This window comes from Hippopotamus amphibius, chromosome 6, assembly GCF_030028045.1.
Source record: "Hippopotamus amphibius kiboko isolate mHipAmp2 chromosome 6, mHipAmp2.hap2, whole genome shotgun sequence".
In the NCBI taxonomy this organism is placed as follows: domain Eukaryota; kingdom Metazoa; phylum Chordata; class Mammalia; order Artiodactyla; family Hippopotamidae; genus Hippopotamus; species Hippopotamus amphibius.
In genome coordinates this window covers 101,279,459-101,293,392 of record NC_080191.1, presented here as the reverse complement: position 1 = coordinate 101,293,392, position 13,934 = coordinate 101,279,459, and the positions used below count along the sequence as shown (strand labels likewise).

At 48.5% G+C, this 13,934-nt stretch overlaps 1 protein-coding gene across 10 annotated transcripts in view; it reads left to right on the top strand.

Annotated features, from left to right (window-relative positions):
- Positions 1–13,934, top strand: part of NEK11 (NIMA related kinase 11) — a 246,032-nt gene that overhangs the window by 158,675 nt on the left and 73,423 nt on the right. For 9 of the 10 annotated variants that reach the window (XM_057737901.1, XM_057737900.1, XM_057737893.1 and 6 more), the window contains one exon: positions 3,435–3,598. In XM_057737901.1, coding sequence (XP_057593884.1) covers positions 3,435–3,598 — 164 coding nt within the window. Of the gene's footprint in view, positions 1–3,434; positions 3,599–8,267; positions 8,699–13,934 lie in introns of those variants that run through there. The other variant, XM_057737899.1, reaches the window with a different exon arrangement.

The following is a 13,934-nucleotide window of genomic DNA, read 5'->3' as shown; positions in this document are numbered from 1 at the left end:
TTGCTTCTCTTTTTCTCCAGCATGGATTTGCAACAACTGTGTTCAAGCCCAGGCAGCCATCATTGAATCCCTTCATAAACGGGCTCCGTCACTGCCGCCCAGCGTGGTGGAGATCTGGATGCCACTCCCGAGCATCTGTCACGAGCCTTCAGGGTATGAAAAAATGAAAGCTATTTATCACAGCCATTTTCCCTCCATGACAGCAGAAATGAGCCTTAGCCTAACAAGGCTTCACATTGGGTCAGTGTCCAAAAAACGCAGTTTGACAAACACAGTTTGAGCTGACATTTTTTTTTTGACCTTTCCCTTTGAAAATGCACCCTTTCTGAGCTGCTCTAAGTCAGTGGCACTTGCTTAAGAGATGCTGGAGACAGGGCCATCCTGGTCTGTTTCATGACAGGCACTTTCCCCTGGCCATTTCTGCCCTCCTCTCCTCCCTGGGAGGGGATCCTTGGTCGGAGAGGGAAAGGGACTGACGTTGTGGGGGGTGAGGCACAACCGTTAGCAGGAGGAGCATTTGTCTGTGGCGTGGAGCTGGGTGTGATCCGGCCGCCACCTGCTTTTGTAAAGAAGGTTCTGTTGGGACGCCGCCACGCTCATTTTTTTGTGTATTGTCTGTGTCTGCTTTCAGACTACAAAGGGTTGGATAGTTGTGACGGACTGTGTACCCTGCCAGACCCAGCACTTGTCTCTATCCAGCCGTTTAACAGAAGTTTGCTCGCCTCTGCTGCAGAGGTTCCCTCTGAGCTGCCTGCAGGGAGCCAGGATGGAACTGGTGGACAGGAGGGATGACGGGAGGAGGGGCGAGTGTGAAACGCCCAGGGTCCCTCGGAGCCCAGCAGCAGGGAGGGTGGCGGAGGAGCCACTCCTTATTGTCATTTGAGTTGGGTACTGTGTGGCTTTTGAGAAGAGATTCTATTTAAAATATTGTTAAAAATTTTAACTTGGTATCTATTTGTGATTGCCGGATACTTATTTTCTTCCTGGTGTTGAGCATTACAGACAAAACTACCAAGTTTTATGTTAAAGGCCAGTAACTCACATTTATTGGGAATACACCACGTGCACTGCACACTGCATCCATCATACTATGTAATGTTCACAACGGTTGCATGAGACGGGTGCCACCATCCCCACTTCGCAGGTGAGAAAACTGAAGGAAATAACGCTTAAATAACGCCTAATGTTATGAAGCTGATGTCAGAGCCTTGATTTACATGCGGGTCTTTTTGATGCCAGTCAGCATTCTAAACCAGTGCTTTTCAAATTGTGGGTTGAGAGATCAGTTTAGCAAGTTGAAACTAGCATTAAAAACAAAACAAAACAATAAACAAACAAACAAAACATTGAATAGAATGAGAAATGCCAGAGCGTGTCATTTGTAGTATGGGTAAATTTTGATGAATGAAGCTTTTGTTTCAGCTATAAAGATGTTTTTATATATACACAAATCCGAGCACATTTCTGTATACTGGGCAACAACATAAATGATATTTATTACTCTTTCATAGTCACACTTGAAAGCAAATATTCTTGCTTGAAAGTGGGGTTGGGGGGATAGAGAAAAAGAGGGAGAAAATACGAGTCAGCAAATGAATAACTGTCAGAGAGACAGACGCGGGGAGAGGGAGAGGAGATGGGAGGAAGTGGGGAAACAGAGAGAAGGGACATCTGTGTGAAGGAGACACAGAAGCTCAGGAAGAGGCCGACGGGGAGAAGGAGGCCGGAAGTCTCATGGTTCTGTCCACCGTTCCACTCAGTGAGCACGTGCCCCTGCTTGAGGGCAAAACTGGAGACCTGAGCTGTCCTCCCAGTAGATTTTGGTTTTTATGTACTTCTCTTGCTGTGATCCTCTTGTCATTCTGAGTGTGAGTCAAATAAAGACTTTGATAAAACATGGCCTCTGTATACAAATAATCTGTTTCATCTGGTGAGCTGAGGGGAAAGCAGGCTGTGTTGGAATTGCCGAGAGAAAGTGTGAGATTCCCAATAAGTTCCTTCTGAAAGAACTGACAAAGGCAGTTTTGAATATATGTAATTTTTGTCTTTTGAGCTGACCAGTTTTGATTCCTTGGTACTGCCTCTTGTGTTCTATGGGAAACCATAGATAGCAAAGATTTTAAAGTATTCCATTGTCAGGGATTTCTACACACACTAAGTATTTTACTTTCAAGGGATTCTGGAATCAGTTAATGAAAAGTTCAGTTTTATAGATGTGGAAATTGAGGGAACATTTGTGTACAGTTTCCCTGCGTGCAGATGCTTTCATAAGAATCACGCTATTGAAACTCCACAGCCACCCTGTTAGATTTCGCTTACGGCAGCGTCACTGCAAAAGTTAGAGCTCAGGCAGCTCAAACCCCTCACCCACGTTTCTCATCTAAGAGGCTGTAGAGCTGGATTCAAATCTTGATTCTATGACCCCAAATTCCATATTTTCGCCACTAAACATAAAATAGCAACAACAATGGGATGAAAAACAGTGCTCTGTGTCACAATGTAGAAGAATAATTTTGTTTATAAGTCGCAGTATGGTGCAAAGCATAAAATGCCCATGGTTTTAATGAGGTAGAGAGACTACCAGTGTTTAATTTTCTCCCCTCCCCAAGGGTATTTCTCTATTTCTAGGCCCCCATTGGCACCTGGAATTGATATCACTGTGCTTTTTCATGATCCATTTTTGGCCTTTCTTGGTTGAAGACCATTATAAGCACGAGCTGTATTTTTAGTTAGTAATAATATTGCATCAAGTAACTTAGGTAGCCATTTCTTGGCATCAGCTTAACTGGGCAGCCTTTCCTTGTTTTGTTTGTTTGTTTGTTTGTTTAAGTAAATCCTGCATATTGACATAAGTAGGACCCCAGAGTGAACTCCATCTCAAAAGCCTTCATAGCCTGTTAGAAAAGAATTTTAACATTTTCCTCAGCTTGTCAAAATGCATTGCTATATGTCCTATCCCTCTTCCTGGTCTCCCTACTAGTATTTTCTTTAAAAAAAGAAATTCCCAGGAAGAGTGCTGACATTTATCCCCTCCAGCTGTCTCCACAAAAACGTCATGTGGGTGTGTAATAGGGTCCTGTAGCCAAGGCATCTGAGCCTGCTTTTGCTCCTAAACCCCTCATGGTAATAATGATTCATGCCCCTGAAGGTGAAGACTTTAAAAGAGATCATTTCTTCTTCTTTCACGGTTTTATTCTTCCACTTTCCAAAGGTGGTTGCAAATAGTCGTCCCTCCTTTCCTCCACTGGTTGAACTGTGCTGAGTATTTATTCCATTCCGCTAGGTACGTTCAGGAAGCTAAGATTCAGCTCTGCACTCCATGAACGCTTTGTCAGTGCAAACAAAACCTACATCTCTGGGGAAACAGGGAGGCCTAGACTCACTGTGATTTTAATGGCTGCTGGGACCTGATTTTTGCTTATTCTTTATTTCAGAGATCCCAGAAGACCCACTTGTGGCTGAAGAGTATTACGCTGAGGCATTTGACTCCTACTCTGAAGGAAGTGAGGAGGGGGAGGAAGAAAAAATGGGGTTCTCAGTGCGGGAGGAAGAGGTCGAGGATGAGGGCTCCCAACCTGCTGACAGGACACACCAACAGGTATGCTCTGCTCCCCGTGGAAGTGGTGGGGCTGTCCAGGGGCTGACCAGGCTGTGCCTCCCCAGAAAGTCAAGGGAGCCTTAGAACCCAAGCCGGGGATGGGGACTTCAGGTGTGTTATACAGGCGTCTCGATGTCCAAGGCCCAGGGGCAGGCAAGGCCCCGTGGAATTCCACAAATCTGGTCCAGACATGTTGAGAAGGGGAGGGCTGGAGCACCCTGTACTGATTCAGGTGAGAGGATGATACACACTACACTGTTTGCACACGGAGGAGCATCCCACATACAGTTGCCGGATAAACATTGCACGTGTCTCTTTAGAAGAGAGAGGAGGATATTTAAAATTACATGACATACTTTTCTGCCTGGTAATCAGATTTGTGAGTCACGTCCCAGTGCACTATTAGTTCTGGGGATGGGGCCCAGAGATCCTGGGCTTAGGAGGTGGTCTTCCTGGCCACTCCAGCTCTGAGGTCCCCCCTTACCTACAGGGCTGGAGTCTGAGTCTGTGTCCTTGCATAGATTCTGTAACAATGACAAGAATTAGCCCCGTCTGGGTCATAGGCTAACAAACAGCCCTGCATGTGATTTCACTGTTGGGTGTCTGCAGGAGAGGGGAAATGCAAGAGTGATGTGAGGAAAAAGCAGATGACTCTGGGCAATTTGCGCTCTTATATTTGATTTTCTTCTTAGGCCATAGCTTGATAGTCTTCCTACTTCTAAACTTCCATAAGGTACAGAAGCTTTTTACTAACTGGGAACCATTAAGCTAGTAAGATAGAAGTCAAAGGGCACCTGTGTCGATGGAGACTTAATTCAGGAGGATTAACTGAAGGTTGTACACCATCCACTCAGTCCTTGCTAATGAAGACTAAGCAACTCATCATAATACTCAATAAATAAAGCCTGTAGGAAGTGCTCTCGAGTTCTCCATGAGGAGAGAGAGAGGCAGGGAGAAGGGAACAGAAGGGCATGATCTGGGGCTGAGCAGAGACAGGGATGAGAGAGAGAAACTGAGAAACAAAGAAATACTGAGAAGTCTAGGCAGTGGGGATTCAGCATGCCAAAATAAGAACACTTTCCTTACACCATTTCCCCATTTTTTCCAATGGACTTGTGGACAGAAGCACCTCCTACCACAAACTGAAAATACAATGTTCATCCGCTTCTCTGCCACTGTCCTGAACAACAGAGATGAATGTCATTACAGTATTACAGAGCCTTCATCTGTGCCTGTGGTCACACAGCCCACCATGTGCAAAACGCATCCTCTATTTCTGTCCAAAGCATCAAGTGGTAAAGTTTTAGCTACTAACATTATTACTTTAAAATGTGTTTCATAAAATAAAACTGACTTCAGAAAGCCAAAGGAATGAAATATATGGCAAACACCACCCAGGTCAAGAAGTAGAACTTTGCCAGCCACTCCAGGAGTCCCGTCTTTGGTGAACTTGTTAGAGCGCAAACTGCCTGTACGAGTCTAGCCTTTGTCACTTGTGGGTCATATGACCTTGTGCAAGTTACTAAACCACACTGTGCCTCAGTTTTCTAATCAGTGAAATGGGAGAGTAATGGTTCCTACCTCACAGGATAGGTTTGGGGATTAAATGAAGTAATCAATGTAAAGTGCTTAGATTAGTGCCCAGAATTTATTTATTTATTTTTTTAGTATATTTTTTTAAATTTATTTTATTTATTTATTTATTTGTTGGCTGCGTCGGGTCTTCATTGATGCACATGGGCTTTCTCTAGTTGCGGCAAGTGGGGGCCACTCTTCACTGTGGTGTGCGAGCCTCTCATTGTGGTGGCCTCTCCTGCTGCAGAACACAGGCTCTAGGTGCATGGACCTCAGCAGTTGTGGGGCACAGGCCTAGTTGCCCCACGGCCTGTGGGATCCTCCCGGACCAGGGATAGAACCCGTGTTCCCTGCGCTGGCAGGCAGACTCCCAACCACTGAGCCACCAGGGAAGCCCCAGTGCCCAGAATTTAATGAAGAAATTAATAATGAGATATTAGCTGTTATTATGATAAAGCTGTGTAGCCATTTGTGGCTTTTTTATGATACTTCCAAAACTCTTTAATGTGAGAGTTTACGACTGCAGTATAAAACATATCCCTTTTTATTTATTAGGGCCAATAATAAATATCAGGCAGCAGTTTTGCTCTCTGGGCTGTGCCTCTGTAATGTGTGATATGACAGATTGTGGTTGATTTTAGATAATCTATTGGGACAAGATGCTAAGGCCTCTCACATACATGTTGGTGTTTTGTCTCACAAAAGCCTGTTGGGCAGTTATTCTTATCCCTGTTTTCCAGATGAGGAAACTGAGTTTCTGAGGCCATGCAGCTGGGGAAGGGTCAGAACCATGTTTCAGACCCAGGTCCATCACATTTCCAAGCCAGGGTTTTTTCTTAGTGCACAAGGTGTCTCACACTAGGATGGACTTGGCATAACAGAAGCAGGAGGGGACATGTCAAGTGAGTAGTTTGTATTAGAGACAGCTAACTACAACCCCATTTTTTTTCAGTATAATTTCCCCTCCCCCAAAGGTGGTGAGTGTGGGGCTGTGAAGGATGTTTACCCTTCTCATTTCAGGTTATTTTATTAGCAACACGCAAATTACAGTTCCAGAACCCCGTGCTGGGACCCAGTCACTGCTGGCTCTGTGAACTGGGTGATACCCGCCGCCATCTCTGGGATTCGCCTCTTCTCCCCAGTCGTGCCCTTGACCTGAGCACCCAAGGTCTGCTTAGGTGATCATCACACCCATGGCTTTTATGTGAGGAATCAGGTCAAAGTTGATATCCTCTTCCTTCGGATGGAACAGAAGTCACACGGTTTCTATTTTGATGGAGGAAGTACTTCCCAAAAGAAAGACAGCCACGGGCTTCACTGGGTCCCTGGTGCCACCCGTGACAAGCTTTTCAGCCGCGGTTTCTCCAGAGCGGTTTTGTGAAGCACCTGTTTGTCAGTTGTTTCTCTGCTTGGATAAGCAGAGCGTCCACAGCCCCTTTATCACAAGCCCCTGTCATGCTGCTGATGGCTCCTCTGTGAAGTCTGTGGCCACTGAATTGGAAGCGGCCTCTCAGATCTCAAGAGAACGGACTTTATAGCTGTCATCATAGCAGGTTTCTCAACAGTGTTTGTGGGACCTGTCACTGAAAAGTGTTTCACGTGCCCTAATGGACATGTTTTAGGGCTGTGGACTGATGAGTGTCTCTGTAGACCCTTACGTCTTTCCCTTACTGCCGTGACCATCACCTCCCTCTCCACAACTAATCACTGTCCCGTAGGCACCGGTGCAGCATGTACGAGGTGGGCCATAACGATGTGACTCCGAACTCCCTCGGGAAAGGCTCTGCTGTGTAGTGAACGTGGCTTTCATTGACACTTGTCTGGAGAAGGCTCTTAGGACCACCGTGTTTGTTCTTGCTAAGACGGAGAGCTGCAGAGACCCATTTCAGAGCTAATTCTGAAGTTTTCAACGTGTTTTCACCAAATCCTCCAGTGATTTTGAAATTCTGTCTGCACAGTGAAGCATTAGGAAAAGCAAGAATGACCTTGGAATGGCATCACCAGGGCAGAGAGAAAGGTCGGGCTAGGCCAGGCCTGAGACTCCACTGAGGCCTCTCGGAGCAGATCATCATGGGAGTAGGTGCCCCTCAGAGCACCTTCTGCTAGTGGAGTCATTCATTTAATCAAGTCATAATTATTATAACAATAAGAGCTAATGTGTCCAGAACCTTCATTCTATGCCCAGTACTTTATGTGCTAAGTCAGTTTAGGTCCTGTGGGAGCAGATGACATGCTGGAACTAGAAATGGGAGAGAAAAGCCTGTGAAAATGAGCAGGAAGAGCCTCAAGCCATGTTGCTGGTCTGCATCTTTGAGGGCAAGGGCGGGAGGGGAGAATAGAGGATGTGGTGAGAGCCTCAGCCTGCCGTGCGGTTCTGAAAAAGCCTTGGCTGCACCGAGAGGGAGCCCCAGGGCAGAGACTGCCCGTTAGAGGAGCCCAAAAGTGGCAGGCATGGCCTGGCTCTGGTGTGCCCACCACGCTCGCAGCAGCTGAAAGCTGCCCAGGAAGAGTGTGGCCTTGGCGTCAACGTGCAGTGACTCTGAAGGGGCAGCAGCCGGGGCCTGGCAGCTCTCCGCACAACCGGCAGCAGGCTCACCCTGGAAGAGACAGGTGAGGGGCCCCTCCGTGGCTGCCACAGGCCCATTGTTCCATTCAGTTCTTGCAACGACCCTTTGACGCAAGTGTATGTGTTGATATGTCTTCTGGTTGAAGCCAATCTAACTAGAATTTAACTGGCTGGAATTCAAATAAGGGAGAACGTGCGGGTGATGAAGAAGGCGAGGGTGGGGGGAAGGGAGCGTGAGTTGGGGGTCCCAGGCAGTTATGCCCGACGCTTCTGTCAAAAAGTGAATGCCCCAGATTGAGAGCTATAAATCCAGAGCCCCCAGTGCCCCTCAGCACCTGTGTGTCTCTCTGATTACGAACCTCTTGGTGCTTTGAATTATTGCCTGAGACATAATATTTAAAGACGCCTGTTTTTCATACAATGTACTCCCCAAGTGCAAGCTAGCTATTTCATGTGGTGCTCAAAAAAGAAACAGCATATTTTTGTCTATAATTGATTAGTATATGAAGTGCTGACTTTAAAACTCAGGTCCCTTGAAAGATGAGAATGTTGTGCTATCCTAACTTTGCACAAGAGGAAACAGCCTGGTGAGGTGAAGGAGCTTCTCCAAGGCCACACAGCTAGTAAGTAGCAGAGCCAGACTCTCTGCCCCTATTTGCAGCCTCTCCTTTACACAGTCTTCTCCTGCACAGCAGTTACAATCCCTGCTCCTCCACGATGACTGAGAAAACCACTTTGCTCAGCCGTCCGAGGGAATAGCTGAGGGGCCACTGCTTTATCTGGTCCTCTGCTGAGACCTGTTTTACTGAAGAGAATGACTGAGCTGTGTGCAAGGCAAAGTTTGTGCCAGTTCTAGGAAAAGTGCTGAGTTATGAAAATTGAAACTAAAATGAGCCTGCCTCCCACGTCTGTTGTGGGATACAGGTTTCTCTCCTCCTACAGTTTTTTTTTTTTTAATTTTTATAGAAGGTGCCAGAACACTTGAGTCCAAATAGTAGGGCTGATTCACCTCCTATTTTGCATAATCAGACCTAGTTAATGTAGCTTTATGGTGGAGGAAACACGTCTTGTCTCGAATTACCTCAGTGGTCATCGGTTGTCAGAAGCAAGCAGGCCTGCTGCTGAATCGTTTCTCCATCCGTATCCCCGGCCTCTGGCCCAGGCAGCACAGCAGCCAGCCCTGCAGAAGTGTTAGCGAGCTCACAGTTTAGGTGCCATTCTTTCCAGGTAGCAGGCCTCTGTAGACGCAGTGTGTGTTGCTGCAGGAGTGACTTTGATGTAACAGTTTCCACCGCCGCCCCATTCCAGCCCTCGTCTCCGTCATGGCCGTTTCCCCTTCCCTCTCTGCCGTTTCTAGTGCAGAGTGAAGCACAGCTCATTGCTGGTCAGACGGGGGCCAGCAAAACCTTGCTCTTGTCTGGGACACAGCACAGCGGGCCTTGTACAAGGCCGTTGTCCCTACATCCTTTCAGTTAGATCCACTGCTGTGTTCAGGGTCAGAAGGCAAAGGCAGGCAGTAGGTGGATAAAGACAGAGCACACTGGGCAGGAGGGCGGGGTCTGTGCGATCCTTGCAGGGCACGGGCGGGAGCGTGCCAGCCTCTGCCACCTCCTTGCTGGCGGGGGACTGCGTGCACAGGCGGGTGGGGAGCCAGGGACAACAGCCACGCTGCTCTTGGAGCCGGGGTGAGATTGGTGCAGAGGTTGGTGCTGGTTTTCACAGAGCTGACTGCCTTGCAGCAGTACCTCTGGGGCTATTCTCTCCAGCCTCCCCCCCACCACCCCCCCCCCCACACACACATGTACCAATTCCTGTCCCTCTCTGTTATCAGAGCTGGGGTGCCCTGACCATCGGACATACAAGAGCCTGCAAAGAATATGAAAATCCTCCTAAATGGCCCTTGCGAACAAAAGGCCCACCCCACTGTTTTGTGATTCAGTTACACAGAGAAATTTTATTTTATTTTCTGAATATTTTTTATATCTGGAAAGAGAATTTTGGTGTTCAGTCTGGGAGGAAAGGGGGATAACACGTCTGGGACGTTATTGGAGGTGCTGTCCTTCCATTAACCTGCTGATCTGGGACCACATGCGTCCACATCATACCAGAAAAAGCAACAGTCGTGAGTACACAGCCATCTCGCAGTGCGCCTGGCGCCTTGCTAAGTCCTTTATGTGCCTTCCCACGGTGTGCTCACCAGCACTTTCTGGGATTAACATCTTTCATCTATTTTCCAAATGAGAAAAAGAAAGCAGAAGGAATAACCAATTTCCTAGGTCACTCAGTGCATTGACAGAGCTGGAATTCAAACCAGCCAACACTCCCGGGCCTACTGGTAGATGCTCTGGGTGAGTACAGCATTTACTGGAGAAGTTGGTAAAGGAGATGATAAGGAGATGCTTGGGACCTAAGGGACAGCTCTAGGATGTGTGAAAATGGGACATCTGATAATTTAGCACAGGGCAAAGTTCCCACTTACTCTGTGGGATCTGTATGGGAAGAAAGCTGGAACTGGAGTCAGAAATAGGAACCTGCAATGAGGGAGTGTGTGTCTTGAGGGCCGCCTTTTGGAACATGAACATTCTTTCTCTTTCTGTTCCAATAAACCTTCCTTAAGCTGCAGGACTTTCTCCTCTGGCCTGTTGGGCTGTGGCGTGTGAAGAGAAAAGCAGTTCCTCAAGAGCTTGTGAGCTGTTGGGAGGGAGGGGAGCGACGGAGGCAGGCTCCCCTCCAGCTGCTGGAACTCCAGACACGGGGGCAGCAAGGGGAGCACCCTCCCCACCAGCTCCTGAAACCTGCCGCCCACGGTCTCGGGTAGGCGTCGTGGTGCCACTCCGTCAGCCCTGCTTTCTTGTTTCTTCTCTCCATTCTTTACATTCCTGACTGGAACCCAGGATGTCTTGAGAATTCTGCAGAGGATGTCCACGAGTGTCTGTGAAACCCTAAAGCAACCTGCGGACGCAGACTTGCCACAAACCTGGCATTGACTAGCAACACTGCAGTTAGGAGGCTTTGATGAAGCAGAGGGAACAGGCATCAGTGGTGAAATGTGGACGTGCGGACAGTCACGCCCAGTGGTTCCCAATGCAGTGACAGAGGTGTTTGGTGTTACAGGAGCTGGGGGGCTTGTTTGCAGTTCGAGTTTTGCAGATGTGGCTCTGTTCCCATCAATACACACTCTTTAAGGCCTTTCCCCTGGGCGGGAGGCGGTCATTGGCCGTGAGATGGGAGCTGGGACACCAGCTCTGGCCTGTGCTCTGTGCTGAACAGCATCTGCTGTCTTCCTGTGAGTTATGAATGCAGATGGCCAACGGCGTGGCTTCGAATGAGACCAAACTGAGATGGGAAAGTTTCATCTGAGTGTGCAGAAAATGGATAAGGTCCCCTTGGTGTTTTAGTTTCTATAACTTAGTGACATTTTTCAGGACTGTTTGTGGATATGGTTGAAGGAGATGGACAATAGCTTAGTAAAGCAACTTGCAGAAAAGAAAGTGGGTGGGGCTTTGCTTGGATCATTCCTTCGTACATCACCTGTTTGAGTGTTCTGGGAATCAGATATACGGGGGTGAACAAAAACAGACACAGCCCCACCTTCACAGGCATCTCACGCCACCACCTGTATTTAAGTCCTGTCCACAGACTGTCACCTCCCTCATATGTGTCTTCCATTCTTCAGTTCTATCTCCCCAGAACCCTGGACTCACATGTCCAGTTTGCCCCGGAGTTGGGTTGGAAGTCATGTGGACTTCTAGTGATCATCCTGAACTACACGTATTCCAACGTGGACTGATAAACCCCAGCCTCAGTCCCAGTCAGCACCTCCTGAGCCAGCCATGACTCACACCCTTTCACTCGCATTCCACGTCCAGTCCATAGGCAGAACTTCTTGTCTGGACCTTTGCAGTGTGTTTAGAATACAAATGCTACCTAGCACCTCTACCCCACTGCCAGAGCCACTGTCACCTCCTCAGTGGATTGCTGCAGTAATTTCTAACTGGTCTCCCAGCACTTCCCCCATCTCACTCAGCGTAAGAGGCAAAGTCTGGTGAGAGGCCTTCCAGCTCCCATCCTTCCATCACGATGGAAATTGCCCTTGCTGGCCCCACTCCAGCCATTCCAGATGCCTTCCTGTTTCCGGAACACACCAGGCATGTTCCTGCCTTTGGAAGCCCAGAATGCCCTCCCCGCCAGATACACAAATGATTTGCTGCTGCTGTGCCTCCAAGTCTCTGTTCACGTCATCTTACTGCAGAGGACTCTGACTAACTTATGTAAAATAGCACCTGCTGGCCTGAGAACACCCTCTTCCCTTCCCTGCTTTCTTTCTCCCCGAAGTCCTTAGCCCCATCTGACTTACCACTGTTTGTTTGCTTATTCATTTATGGTCTGTCTCCCCCAACTAGAATGCAAGCTAGTAGGGCAGAGATTCTGGTTGGTTTTCTTTCTTTCTTTTCTTTTTTTTTTTCACTGCTATATTCCCAGCAACTTGAATAGTGTTTAGTTTAGTGTTTAGAAGGCACAGAGCAAACACTCTGTAGAATCTGTGGAATAAATGAGTGCTTGAATGCCTGTTGATACAGGTAGCCCACAAGCCCGTCCACAAACAGATGGCGTGACTAAGAAAGGAAGAAGTTGAAGGGATAGAAGAAATGGGCACTGGGTGGCATGGGGAGACCCAGGAGGGGGTGGGGAAAGTTTCTGGAAGAGGACTTTTCAGCCATGACCTGAAGGATGGGAAAAGGCAGCTCTCCGTGTACGGAAAGGGGGCTGGGAGAGGAGCACCCCAGAGTGGGGAGGAGGACGTGGGAAGGCCCTGGGCATGCAGGGGCTCAGCCAGTTGGAGAAATCACAGGGTGAGCAAGAAGGTGGCTGAGGCTGGAGACGTCAGGCCAGCTGTAGCTACATCGTGAAGGCCTGGTAAGAAGAGTAGAAGGCCAAGGTAGTGAAGAGCAACTGAAATAAAGTGCATCTGTGGTGACGGAAACCAGAACCGCTGCAGAAGTAGGATTGGCTGGAAGGGGCAGGAGGGAACTTTGGGGATGAGAGAGGTGTCCTATATCTTGTTTTCGGTTGTGGCTACATGCGTACTTACATTTTTTTAATTGTACTCTTAAGATCTGGGCATTTTACTGAATGCAGATTTCACATAAGTAAAAATAACACGTCATCAAGGGAAGAAAAACTACAGAAGAACTAGAGTAGCACTGTGACATTCACATGCACAGAATGAGGCGTGAGCCCTTAGCCTGCATGCAGGCCACTTCCTTGGCTGCTAGTGGCCCGAGTGTGACTTTTCAGCTTGGAGGAGGCCTCAAATGAGGTCTCTCAGGAGAAAAGTAGGTCCGGCATGCCTGAGGGTGGGTAGGGAAGAGGGCTCTGTATGGTTTGGTGTCACCTTGCGGGACAGCTCTCAGAAGCCGGGTGACCAAGAGGTGAAGGTGATCAGCCCCTCCCCCCTCCCTCCCACGGACACAGGGACCCCTGAACGAGAGGACGTGCCTGGGGTCTCAGTGAGGTGGGCTTGGCTGTGCTCTTCTCGACAGCTGCAGCTGGAACGGAGGGTACATCCATCTCCTACACACGCTTATGCCTCTCAGCAGACAGAGGCTGTGGTGTCAGGTGGGGCAGCACATGAAGGCATCTGTTCCCACGCGCTTGGAGCAGCTTCCAGCCTCTGGAAACAGGACTTTGCAGCCGTGAAAGTGTCTGTGTCTGTATTGGTTAGCGCACGTCCCTGGACACGCCTATGGGAGTCGGCGTAGCCGCCCGCCCAGGGAGGACCAGAGGGCACTGGCTGCAGACAGACGCTCAAGGTGCGGAAGCAGGAAGCGGAAGCCTCGGGGGGCTCTCAGGAGTGCCTGAAAATGGGTGTGCAGTCTCTCAGGGGCTACTGGGGCCCACACTGCTCCCGCACTAAGGTCACGTGGCGGCCGGTTGCCTGTCGTTGGTTCATTCGTGCCTTCCTTCCCTGGCAGGCACTCCTCCAGCAGCAGGTGTACTGCTTACCATTTCACTGGCATCAGTGCTCTCTCTCTTCATCCATATATTCAGTCTCAAAGAGGGCTGTGTAAATTGTTTTCATTCACCTAACTTTGTAACTAAAGCCTCCCCCATTGGTTTATTTGCAACTCGTTAAAGTTTCAGAGTTGCTCAAAGTTTCTCTTAAACAGATGTTTTGTTTCTAGGCAACTTATA